Genomic DNA, 12,274 nt, shown 5'->3' with positions numbered 1-12,274 from the left:
AAAGAGACATGAACTGGAAAGACTGGCTTTCCAATCAGAAAGAGGTTTAAAACATAGAAAGGAGCCAATCAGAAAGAGGTTTAAAAACATAGAAGGAAGAGGATAAATGCAACAAACAAAAGAAATGAAATGATGACTAACCAGGCAAAAGCTTTTGGAGCTTTTGGCCTGTGGAGGCCACAGCTTACTTTATTTGGAAGGGGAGGAGAGGGCTTAAGAAAATGTCAAAGTAATGAATACAAAATTAGATCCAGGACCCTGTAAAGCAACCATGAAAGTGATGAGGGCCTTAAAGTCTAAGATTCATTGGTTCTCTGAGTAAATCATGTGAGTTCTGGGTAGTTTAAATTCCTGGGAGAAGATTAAGAGCATTGGTAGTGATATTAGCCTTACACAGAAGGATAATACTTCTTTTGAGACTCCCTCTAGAATATACATTATGAGACCAAGAAGCTTGTTATTCTTGTGCATTGATTTATCTGTGAAACTTGGAGCAGTGCTTATTAATAGATCCTCAGTAAATATTTATTGAATATATGATGGAACAGGAAGAAAAAATGATGAGATTTAGTACTCAAAGAGGCCAGCTTAAATTTTAAGGAGGAAATCTTTTTGTTAGTAGATAAGATCATCAGATGGAGGGTGAAGGGCAATGAAAATGGAACTTGAAGAGAGCAGTCATGATTTAGAATAGATACTGAGGAAGGGAGGCAGAGTAGATGAGGCAGAAGGATGCTGTGTTATCAAGAGAATGGTTGAAATGATACAATCTCTGAAGAGACTAAATCTTCCTATTGTTTAATATTGCAGATAGTGAAACTGTTACTTCGTCACGGTGGAAATCCATTTCAAGCTAATAAGCACGGGGAGCGTCCAGTGGATGTAGCAGAGACAGAGGAGTTGGAATTGCTGCTAAAAAGAGAGGTGCCTTTATCTGATGATGATGAAAGTTATACAGGTTCGTTTCAGATAATCTACATTTAACTGTTTGACATGGTATTTAGTAGAACATTCTGATTCTTCTTTAAATACATAAAATGTTTGAGTTCCTTAGAATAATGCTAGCCAGCTGTTAAGAATGATGAATTTAGTAACCTCGGTATTTGCTGCATGTCCCCTGTGTAAGTGGGAACATAATGTCATTGCTCTGTTTTCATGATTCCCCCAGCCACCCTCCACCACAAACTGCTGTCATGTTCAAGTCTACTGCAGAACCTTTCGCCATTAACAGTTATCAGCACTGCTACTCTGACTTCTTTCATTCCTTTATAAATTAGAGAGCTATTAAACTAAACCCTTCCTGTTTTTCCTGGCATAAATGAGTCATCTTTGCATTTTTACTTCTTTGATTTAGGTAGTTGAACTCTGGTCTTTGTTGCAATGTAGGGGCACAGTTTTACAAACACAGTTTTAAAAAGAAAAGATTTAAAAGAATGTTTCAGAATACTTTTGGCATACTCCATTTTCTTTTAAACATAAACAGTTAAAAATATAACAGAAAAAAAACTTTCCTGCATTAAGAAAAGTCTTTCATGTGCAGATTGGAAGGGTTCATGTTTTCAGGCAAAAATCAATGAAAAAGAATTGACTCAGAATCATAACTGGCTGGGATGCCACCTAGATGGCTCAGTTGGTTGAGCATCTGACTCTTGATTTCAGCTCAGGTCTTGATCTCAGGTTGTGAGTTCAAGCTCCACATTGAGTTCAATGCTGATGTGGATCCTACTTTTAAAAAAAAGTCATAACTGGCCATATTCTCACAAAAGTTTAAAGAATTTCTATAAGAAATTAGATAATAGTGCTTCTTATATGAAAGGGAATAAAAATCAGACCATACTAATTTAATCTCATCCATTGCCAGAAGGCAATAAACCAACATCTATAGTTTTGAGGGATAGGTCTCCCCTTCCTTTTTTTTTTTTTTAACTATAATTGGCATATAACATTATATTAGTTTCAGGTATACAATGTAATGATTTGATGTTTATACATTCCAAAATGATTATTACAGTAAGGCTAGTTAACATCCATCATACATAGTTATAATTTTTTTCTTCTTATGAGAAGGAATTTTAAGATCTGTCTTAGCAACTTTGAAATATGCAGGACAGTATTATTAACTGTAGTCACCATGCTGTACATTACATCCCCATGACTTAGTTATTACTGGAAGTTTGTACTTTTTGACCCCTTTCACCTATTTTGCCCAGTGCCCACCTCTGGCAACCAATAATCTGTTCTCTGTATCAATGAGCTTGGTTTTTGTTTTGTTTTGTTTTGTTTTGTTTTTAGATTCCACATAAGTGAAATCATATGGTATTTGTTTTTCTCTGATTTATTTCACTTAGCATAATGATCTCAAGGTCTGTCCGTGTTACCACAAATGGCAGAGTTTATTCTTTTTTTATGGCTGAGTAATATTATATACATATACCACATCATCTTTAGCCATCATCCATAGATGGATATGTAGATTACTTCTGTATCTTGGCTATTGTAAATAATGCTATAGTGAACATGGGGGTGCATATATCTTTTTCAGTTAGTACTTTTGTTTCTTCAGATAAATACTCAAAAGTAGAATTGCTGGATCTTAATAGTAATTCCATTTTTAATTTTTTTTAGGAACTTCCATACCTTTTTCCATAGTGATTGAACTAATTTACATTCCCACCAACAGTGCATGAGGGCTCTGTTTTCTCCACATCTTTGCTAATAGTCTTTATTTCGTGTCTTTTTGATAATAGCCATTCTCACAGGGGTAAGGGGATATCTCATTGTGGTTTGCATTTCCCTGATAATTAGTGATATTAAGCATCTTTTTATATACTGTTGGCCATAGCTATGTCTTCTTTGGAAAAATGTCTATTCATATTCTCTGCCCATTTTAAAAAATTTTTTATTTAAATACAATAGTTAACATATATAATACATTATATGTTAATGTATTATTGGTTTCAGAGGTGGAGTTCAATGATTCATCAGTCTTCTGTAATACCCACTGCTCATTGCATCACCTGCCCTCCTTACTTTTCATCACCCAGTTACCCTGTCCCCTTTCTTTCTCCCCTCCAGCAATCCTGTTTGTTTCCTGTGATTAAGGGTCTCTTATGGTTTGTCTCCCTCTCTGATTTTGGTCTTGTTTTATTTTTTCCTCTCTTTCCCATCCCCATTTTTTAATTGGATTGTTTGCCTTTGAGTTGTATGAGTTCTCTATATGTTTTGGATACTTTTATGAGCTATGATTTCCAAATATTTTCTCCCATTCACTAGTTGCCTTTTCATTTTGTCTATTTCCTTTGCTGTGCAAAAGTTAGAATCCCAATATTTTATTATGAAAATGTTCAAACATACAGCAAAGCTCAAAGAGGTATACAGTGAAGACCCTGGGTACATTTATACTACACTATAAACTACATTTTTTAGTTATTAACTTTTTAGTATATTGCCTTTATAACATTATCACATACCTATCCATCTACCCACAATCTTATTTGATGTTTTCAAAATGAGTCGTAGATATTTCTAAATACTTCAGCATGCATTTTATTAACTAGAGTACAATTTTTATGTATTCTATGTATGATTATATAAGATAATATTTACACTTGTAAAATTAATAATTCTTTCTTTAATGAAACATTCTCTGAGTTTTGAAAATGTGTAGACCTGTATGATCCAGTCTTATCAAGATACAGACTCTGTCACTCCAGAAAGTTCCTTAGGCCCTCTCCTAGTCAGTTCCCACCTTTACCTGATCATTTACACCCTTTATGGTAGAAATTATTAGACAAGAATTCACTAATGGCTGATAATCTAGAGGGGATTTTTTTTTATGAAGAGCAGGATATTTACATGGCCTTTTCACATTTATAAGGGGGAGGAGACAACAGGGATAATAGGGAAGAGAAATTTTTTTCTGAACTATGATTAAATTTTAACATCATCAAAAGAGGGACGGATAGATACACATCATGTGCCTTCAGATGTGGTAGTATGAGAAGAATATAACATTACTTTTATAACATCCTGATTGTGAATGCATGATCATGAAGAATGTTCTCGTTTTTTTCCTTTTTAAAAACCAGTGCCATGAAAGATTAAGAAATGTCAGTGTCATAAAGTGATAGAAATGTTCCAGACTGTGTAAAGAGGTAATAATTAAAGGCAATACCTGTTCCTTGGCTATATACTATACTGGAGTGGGGAGTGGAGAAGTGACTCTAAAGGACATTATTAGATCGTTTAACGGAATATGGACAGTAGATTAGTATTGTGTCAATGTAAATTTATGAAGTTGACAACTATACTGTGGTGACAAAGAATATTCTTATATGTCTTAGGAAACACTAATTTCTTAGGAAATATTCACTTAGGAAGTATATAGGGATAAAGAGCCATGATGTATATAATTTCCCTGCATATATATAGAGAGAATACAAATTATAAAGCAAGAGAGTGCCTATTTGTAATAGGCAAATCTGAGTAAAGGATATATAGTATTTAGTATTCTTTCTGGCTTTTTGTGAGTTTGAAATTAATTCCAAATGAAATTCAATATATATATTAAAACATGACATTTCTTAGTTTTGTCCATTGAAAAGATCTGAAAGCAATGACAATAATCATTCCTAATGCCCAGATTATAATCTTGAAATACTTTCTACTAAAAGAAAACCAGAGCATTTTGGAAAAAAATGGTTGGTTCTCTGGGACAGGAAATATATAAGATAAGCTTGAAACATCTTGTCATTACAGATTCCAAGGAAACTGTCAAAGCCTTGTCAAAAAGACTTAGGAGACAACTTGGAGCAGTTCTCACTGGCCAAAGATGGGATAGTTTGAATTTCAGTAAGGGTATTAATTACAGATATTTAAAACCCATCATCTATATTTAAATCCATGATTCCATAGTGATACATTTTTTAATTAATTCATCATCATCAGAGAACTAATTTGTTATCTTAAAAATTAGGCAGAAATGGGAAAAAATTTGTTTTGCCTTATCTATATGAACTTTATCACTAGATAACCTTGTTATAGGCAGGAAGTATTTTCTTATAAGATTAACCCAGCCAAAAGAATGAGGAAAGAAGAGTAATTGTTTTTGCAACCCCCAATTTTTAATATATTTAAGCATTGAGTATCAATAGTTAACATTAAATTTAAAAAAAGAAGAAAATATTCCATGCCCCCTGATAAAAGAATACCAATTATCAGTGCTCAGGATCCAGCTGCAACTTGCAGGAAATACCAAGATTAGAGGGATGTGCTGAACTGCATCCAGCAAAACCTAAACTGTGGGAAACCCAAACAGCTTCAGTTCAATAGACAGATTGCATGAAAATGAACAAGGATAACCTGTGGAGAAAAAATTAAAATCTTTAAAAGGAGTTAAGACTAAAAAATTGTGTATTCAGGTGTTTTGTATACTTTTCTGGGGGAATTTTGTACAAAACTCAGTCACAGTAAATGGCGCAAAGAAGATCCAGAATATATTTGGGTTTTTAATAATAAATTCTTAAGCTAATGTGTTAGGAAAAGCCTGATATGTTTTCAGTAGTTTTGAGAACCAGCAATAGTGATATTTCCTTTATTTCACTTAGGAAATGACCAGTGCTTTTATTAAACTATCACCTATCTAAAAATAGGACTGATTATAGAGTGGTAATGTTAATGAATGAAACTGAAACTATAGGCCAAATTTTAAAGGTGGCAACATTCCTTTTAGTATATGTTTTCACTTCTTCTTCATCCAGATATAAACTCCTTAAGTAGTACATAGACACTGCTCACTAAGTATTTGTTGAATTTGTGGAGTGGTTACTGGCCCTTAGGGACTATGCCAGGGCTCTTCTTCAGCCTCCACAAATCCAAGGAATAGCTGAACCTGTAGGCTGAGTTCATCCATTACTGAGATTGGAAAGTTTGAGAACACCTAGAATCAAACACCAGAGAGCCTTCCTCCTGGTACTTCAGCTGCTCATTAGCAGTCCCTTAACTCGGAGGAAAGGAGGAAAGCTGCTTTCTCAACCATTCCAACATTGGGTTAGTGTGCTAACAAAGGCAGCTCTTTTTTTTTTTTTTTTTTTATAATTTTTATTTATTTATGATAGTCACACAGAGAGAGAGAGGGGCAGAGACACAGGCAGAGGGAGAAGCAGGCTCCATGCACCGGGAGCCCGACGTGGGATTCGATCCCGGGCCTCCAGGATCGCACCCTGGGCCAAAGGCAGGCACCAAACCGCTGCGCCACCCAGGGATCCCAAGAAAGGCAGCTCTTTAAGATTGCCTTGAAATTCAAGAGAAGGATCATTCTGAACCAACAGAATGTTAATCCAGCTAAATAAAACTAAAGGAAACGTAATTTGAACTGTAAAAATGAACTTTGAAGCTTGAAGGAAATGAGGTACAGCTAATAAAAGCCATGATTATACAAGCAGAACACCAATGAGGAGTGATCATTGTGGGACTTAAATTATTAGACTGGAAAATCAAGTAAAATAAATCTTGACAACACACCAAAAATACAAAGGAGAAGAATCCTGAAAGAAAAGAAGCTTAGGGAATATATCTAGGAAACCTAACAGATCTAACATGTAAATAATATTTTTGGGAACTTAAAAGGAAGAAAAGAAACGGGTGAAGTCCACAAATAAATAGAAGAAAACTTTCCTGAGCTGAAGATAGCTTGAGTCCATCAATTATAAAGGTCAATGAGGGGATGCCTGGGTGGCTCAGCAGTTTGGCGCCTGCCTTCAGCCCAGGGCGTGATCCTGGAGTCCCGGGATCGAGTCCCACGTTGGGCTTCCTACATGGAGCCTATTTCTCTCTCTGCCTGTGTCTCTGCCTCTTTCTCTCTGTGTCTCCCATGAATAAATAAATAAAGGTCAGTGAGTTCCATATGGTTTAATGAAAACACATACACACACCCCAGACTTATACTAGTCCGTTTCCTTCATTCTGAATGTAAGAAGTTATCTACAAGGAATACTGTCAAATTGGCATTGGACTTCTAACTTGTAACAGTGAAAGATAGAATCTTGAGAGACAAGAACTGCACCATAAAAATTCTGTACCTGACCAAGGTATTATTCGCATGTCAAGGTAAAAGAAAAATTATAGCAGACATTTAAGCATTTAGAAGGGGCATCAGTATGTGTATTTTCTTAGGTTTAAAAAAAAATACTGGGAAACTAAACCAACAACTTATAAAAGTGGTTACCTAATAAGAGGAGGGATAAAAAGAGAGGTAAGTGAATTGTCATAGTCTTTTTGAAAAATAGTCTGGCAACAACTAACAAACTACAAGAGCTCTTATCTTTTAGAGCTTTATCCTGAAATATTTCTAGGTGAAATGATAACGATGAATGGGATGTGCTTCAAAATGATGCAGAGAGAGACACCTAGGTGGCTCAGTGGTTGAGTCTCTCCCTTTGGCTCAGGGTGTGATCCTGGGGTCAAGTCCCACATCGAGCTCCCTATGGAAACTGCTTCTCCCTCTGCCTGTGTTTCTGCCTATCTCTCTGTGTCTTGTGAATGAACGAACGAACGAACGAATGAATGAATAATCTTTTTAAAAAACAAAATGATGCAGTGATAGGATGTATAGAGGTATGGATTGGTCAAGCATTATTGGCTCTTTTAGCTGAGTGTTGGGTACATGGACATGGTTCAGTATAACATTGTCTACTTTTGTGTAAGTTCAAAATTTACCAAGGCACCTGGGTGCCTCACTGATTGAGTGTCTGCCTTTGGCTCCGGTCATGATCCTGAGGTCCTGGGATCGAGTTCTGTGTTGGGCTCCCCTTAAGGGAGCCTGCTTCTCCCTCTGCCTGTGTTTCTGCCTCTCTCTGTATCTCTTGTGAATAAATTTTTTTAAAAGTTCAAAATTTATCATGATAAAAATGTTTTTTAAAATATGTATGCTCCTTGAATTAGCAGTCACACTTTGGGAATATTTCATGTTTATTAAAACACATTTTAGTGACAAAATAAAAAAAATGTATAGTGATATATAAGGGATTGCTTGCATAAATTGAGGTAGATAGCTATACAATGGACTAATGTACCATGAAAAAGCATGTCTTACTGCTCTTGGAGAGATTTTCATAAGATCTTTTTGAGTTAGAAAAATCAAGATAAATAATGTTAATATCTCTTATTTGTAAGATGAATGTTTTTAAACCTCTGTATGTTTGTATATATACATATATTTGTGTAAAATCTTATAAGCATGGAGTAGAATCTGAAAAGCTATATACCTAGCGACTGTGCACTGTTGAATCTGTTTGCTAACATTGCACGTGATGATCTAACTGCAGATCCCTTAGCTCTCTTTTCAGTTTTTCTGTAGAATTTGACAGTGTTGACCATGTTCTTTCTAAAATTCTGTTACTTTTTGGAATGTAATTCTCCCCTGGCTTTCATCTAGTGTCCTGGACTGTTTCTTCTCAAATTCCTTCTACAATTTCATCTTTATTTCTTCCCCATTCCCATATACCTTTATGTTGGTTTTTCCAAAGATTTTACTTTCTGGACTCTTCTTCTCTTGACACATAATCTCACAGATAAATTTCATCCATGCTCATAGTTTTAACTGCCATTAGTGTGGTAAGGCCTTTCAAATATCTCTCTATTACATAGCTTTCTCTTAAACCTCAAACCTGTATATTTAGCTGACCTTTGGGTATTGCCACCTAGAATTCCCACAGAAGTCAGTAGCCTTGAATCAAACAACTTCTCTCATTTTACACTTTCCTTGTTTTTCCTGTCTTAATTGGTGATAGCATCATTCAGCTATACATATATCACTTGTTAGTCATCCTCAGTTCTTCTTCCTCCTTTTCCTTCGTTCAGTAATTTAACAACTGTTTTTGAGCATTCATTATGTGTTAGGCATTATTTAAGTACTAGAGATACAGCTGATTAAGAAAATGGAGATACTAACATAATCATCCACCTACCTCTGTCAGTTTTACTTTTAAAATATTTGTAAATCCATCTATCAGTTTTAAGCTACAACTCATTCGACTGTCTTTGTGCTATGTGATATCAAGACCATAATAGCCGAAATTACATTGGCTTTCATAAAAAAAGAAAACAAGATTTGAAAATTAGAAAAATTTTATATGACATGTTAATTTTCCCATTTATTATGCCTACAAACTCTAATTCTGGTCTCTTCAGAAAACAGTAGCTGTAAAAAAAAAAGCAGCTTTTATTATAAAACTTTCCATTAGAAAGAGGTGTTAACAACAAATTTTTCCCATGGAAGAGGGAAAGGTATCTTACTTGAACTTCAGTGTTTAATTAGAGTGAAACACGTCTTCTAGAACCTTTTTTATTTTTTGACTGTTTCATGTGTTCATCAACTATGTATTGATTTTTCAGAATATTTATTTTCCACATGATGAATGTGCCTGAATTATTGCTTGATCAAAGTTCCTCAAGGAATGATGCAAAAATCATCAGTAAGTATCATACAAAGATTTTGGAGTTGCTGAAAAAGACTGATGAAAATACCCAATTTATTGCTTAATTTACATGAGGTCCTTGTTAGACTTAACTTTATCAAACTTCATCCAATCTAAATTTAGAATGTGTTACTATTTAATCAAGAATTACTTTAACTGCCCATAGATGTTTGTATATATAAGACCTGATAGCGTCATTAACCCATCTGGTATATCACACATCCATGTGACAGATACACTTTAAGTGTTGCAAAGTTAGAGAATATAACCAAGTTATACAGTGTATACAGATACACTTTAAGTGTTGCAAAGTTAGAGACTATAACCAAGACATTAAATTTTAGAAATTAATAAATTTGGAGGAAATAAAGAGTGTTAAATATGCAACATATTAAATATGGTTTATTCCTTCAGGTATTGTGCTTTATGACAGGGCTACACAGGTCAGGGTAGCTGTTCCACAAACTATTACTGGTCCTCAAGATAAGGAGCTTGTGCCAGAATGTAAATCAGTGCGTTCCTTCCTTTATCAAAAAGGAAAAAGGCTGTGAGGAAATATCAGCTGAACTAAACAGTGTGCTAGTGACATAATTGATTTCCATTTTTGGTGCAGGCTCCTCACTTCTTCACAGATTAGTAAAAAACAATTTGCAGATAGGCCTTTAGTTCAGGGACTACACTGAGTAGCTGTCCTGTGTCGTGCATATCAAACATTTATGATGTTGTTTGAGGAATACATGTCCTGGTTAGCACAGCTTATGTATACAAGTGTATGGCACTTTTAAATTTGCATAATTCTTTAGTCTTTCTGCCCTCCCCCAACTTCTGCCCTTTTCCCACAGTCTTATTCCACATTATCTTCCTTCACAGAAATTCTGTCTAATAATGGTGTTTGCTACAGATAATTGCTTCTTGCTACCCTGCTGAGGACTCAGTCATATATTCAGAGAGCCATATCATGCCCATGAAACATAATTATGGTGATGGACAAGTGGGTAACTCTGTGTCACACAGTGCCCCCTCATATTTTCTGACATTCATTAATTGCCAAAGTTGAGATTCTGTTGCAAATCTGCAGACATTGATTTTATTACTTAAACAAAGTGTCCAGTGAACAAAGTTGAAAATGCCAGTCATTGTCAGAAAAGTTATCACCTTTTCCTTATTTTACTTTGGCGCCAGAAATCTTGCCTTGTTTATTAAGCAGCTGCTATAAACTTTGCTCACTTGCATACTTCAGCTTAAGCAAGGAGATGGTTCATCGTAACAAATAGATGAGCTACTTTTTAGCATCTGCTGTAAAACAGATTAAGAAACTTAAAAAGACAGTGATACATTATTACCCACTGGTGTTTACTGAGTACATTTCTGTGTCATAAAATACACAAAATGACCAGTATTTTGAAGCCTTATTTTCTTAATATTAAGATAGTAAATTGTTAACTATTCTAAATATATTGTCATAATTTGTGAAACTCATTTCCGCAGCTTTATGTTTCAGGAGCTATGAAAATATGACTGGTTGATACATGCATAAATGGAATTAAAACAATAAATCAAGAGATCAAAAAAACATTCATTAAGTTAAAATATACCAGAAATTTTTATTAAATGGATTATGTGATGTTAAGAGTTTAACCATAAGTAGAAAGAAGCACCATCTTAGGAAATTTTAAAGCAAGCCTTTTAACCTTAGAAGTATGAAGATAACTACAGAAAAAATTACATAAGATGTTTTTAGAGTGTTAAATATCAACATACTTGATCATGAGGCATTTAGACTTGATAGAGCAATTTGCAGGGTAACAGAGTTTGATGTTAGTATACCTGAAATTAAGTATCCTTCTATTTAAGATGTAAAGAATGTTTTATTTTTGTTCTTTCCAAATGGCATTTTAAAATCACTTCTATTGTATATGTTAGGAAGTGTGGGTTAGGCTAAGTGTGGAAAGTTATAATCCACTTATAACCCAAGAACTTTAATTAGGACTGTTAGCAACCTCTTTGATTAAATATTTTTCTGAAATTGTTGAGTGGCAACAAGCATAGTGTTGGGTGTTCAGCACCCTTTATTTTTCACATATCCCTGTAGTACCAGTGCTTAGAAGAAATGAAAAGACATTGAGATAGCAATTATGTATGGAGGGCTGAGCATACAGCATGATAGTCAACAAGATATTCTTTGATTTAATGACCAACCAGAAGAGATTCCATAGTGTTTTGCATAGTGTTTTTGCATGCTCTGCTTTTTCTCCTCTGCTTTGTGGCATATTTGGTACACTTTACACACAGAGTTGTGAATTTTAATTTTTCGAACTTTCTTCTAAATATCACCAGATGCTTCTTCCTGAATCCTAAACAAATAAAACCCCTACACTTCTCTTATTTGAAAATCAGTACTTTCAAATCAGAACAGATTTTATCATATGTCTTATGTGGATTAATTCCAGCAACGTAGTTCCAAAGCTTAAGAATTCTTAATTCTATTCTACATGGAGCGTTTTTTAAAGAAAAACATAAATGTCAAAGTTTGTTAAGTGGAGAAAAAGGAAACAAAATTACTATTTTATAGATACTCACTTTTTAGCAGTGTCTATAAAAATTACACAGTTTTATTTATTTGTTCATATATCAGAAAAATAAGTGGAGAGTTGTGGTTGCAGCTGAGTTGTTTTTTGGATGTCTGCAAATGAATACTTTATAAGCCTTTAAGTTTTATATTACATAAAATAATAGTCTGCTAAATATCTCTTTGAAGTTCATGTACCTATAGTAGTCAAGAAATTTCAAGCATGTTT

At 34.4% G+C, this 12,274-nt stretch overlaps 1 protein-coding gene across 11 annotated transcripts in view; it reads left to right on the top strand.

Annotated features, from left to right (window-relative positions):
• ANKRD12 (ankyrin repeat domain 12) overlaps nucleotides 1-12,274 on the top strand; it is a 123,628-nt gene that overhangs the window by 71,430 nt on the left and 39,924 nt on the right. For 8 of the 11 annotated variants that reach the window (XM_072828731.1, XM_072828726.1, XM_072828732.1 and 5 more), the window contains one exon: nucleotides 811-958. In XM_072828731.1, the coding sequence (XP_072684832.1) occupies nucleotides 811-958 (148 nt within the window). Of the gene's footprint in view, nucleotides 1-810; nucleotides 959-9,393; nucleotides 9,474-12,274 lie in introns of all 11 variants that reach the window. The other 3 variants (XM_072828734.1, XM_072828736.1, XM_072828735.1) reach the window with 1 other exon arrangement.

Source organism: Canis lupus, chromosome 6, assembly GCF_048164855.1.
Source record: "Canis lupus baileyi chromosome 6, mCanLup2.hap1, whole genome shotgun sequence".
Classification (NCBI taxonomy): domain Eukaryota; kingdom Metazoa; phylum Chordata; class Mammalia; order Carnivora; family Canidae; genus Canis; species Canis lupus.
This window is presented reverse-complemented; position numbering and strand designations above follow the sequence as displayed.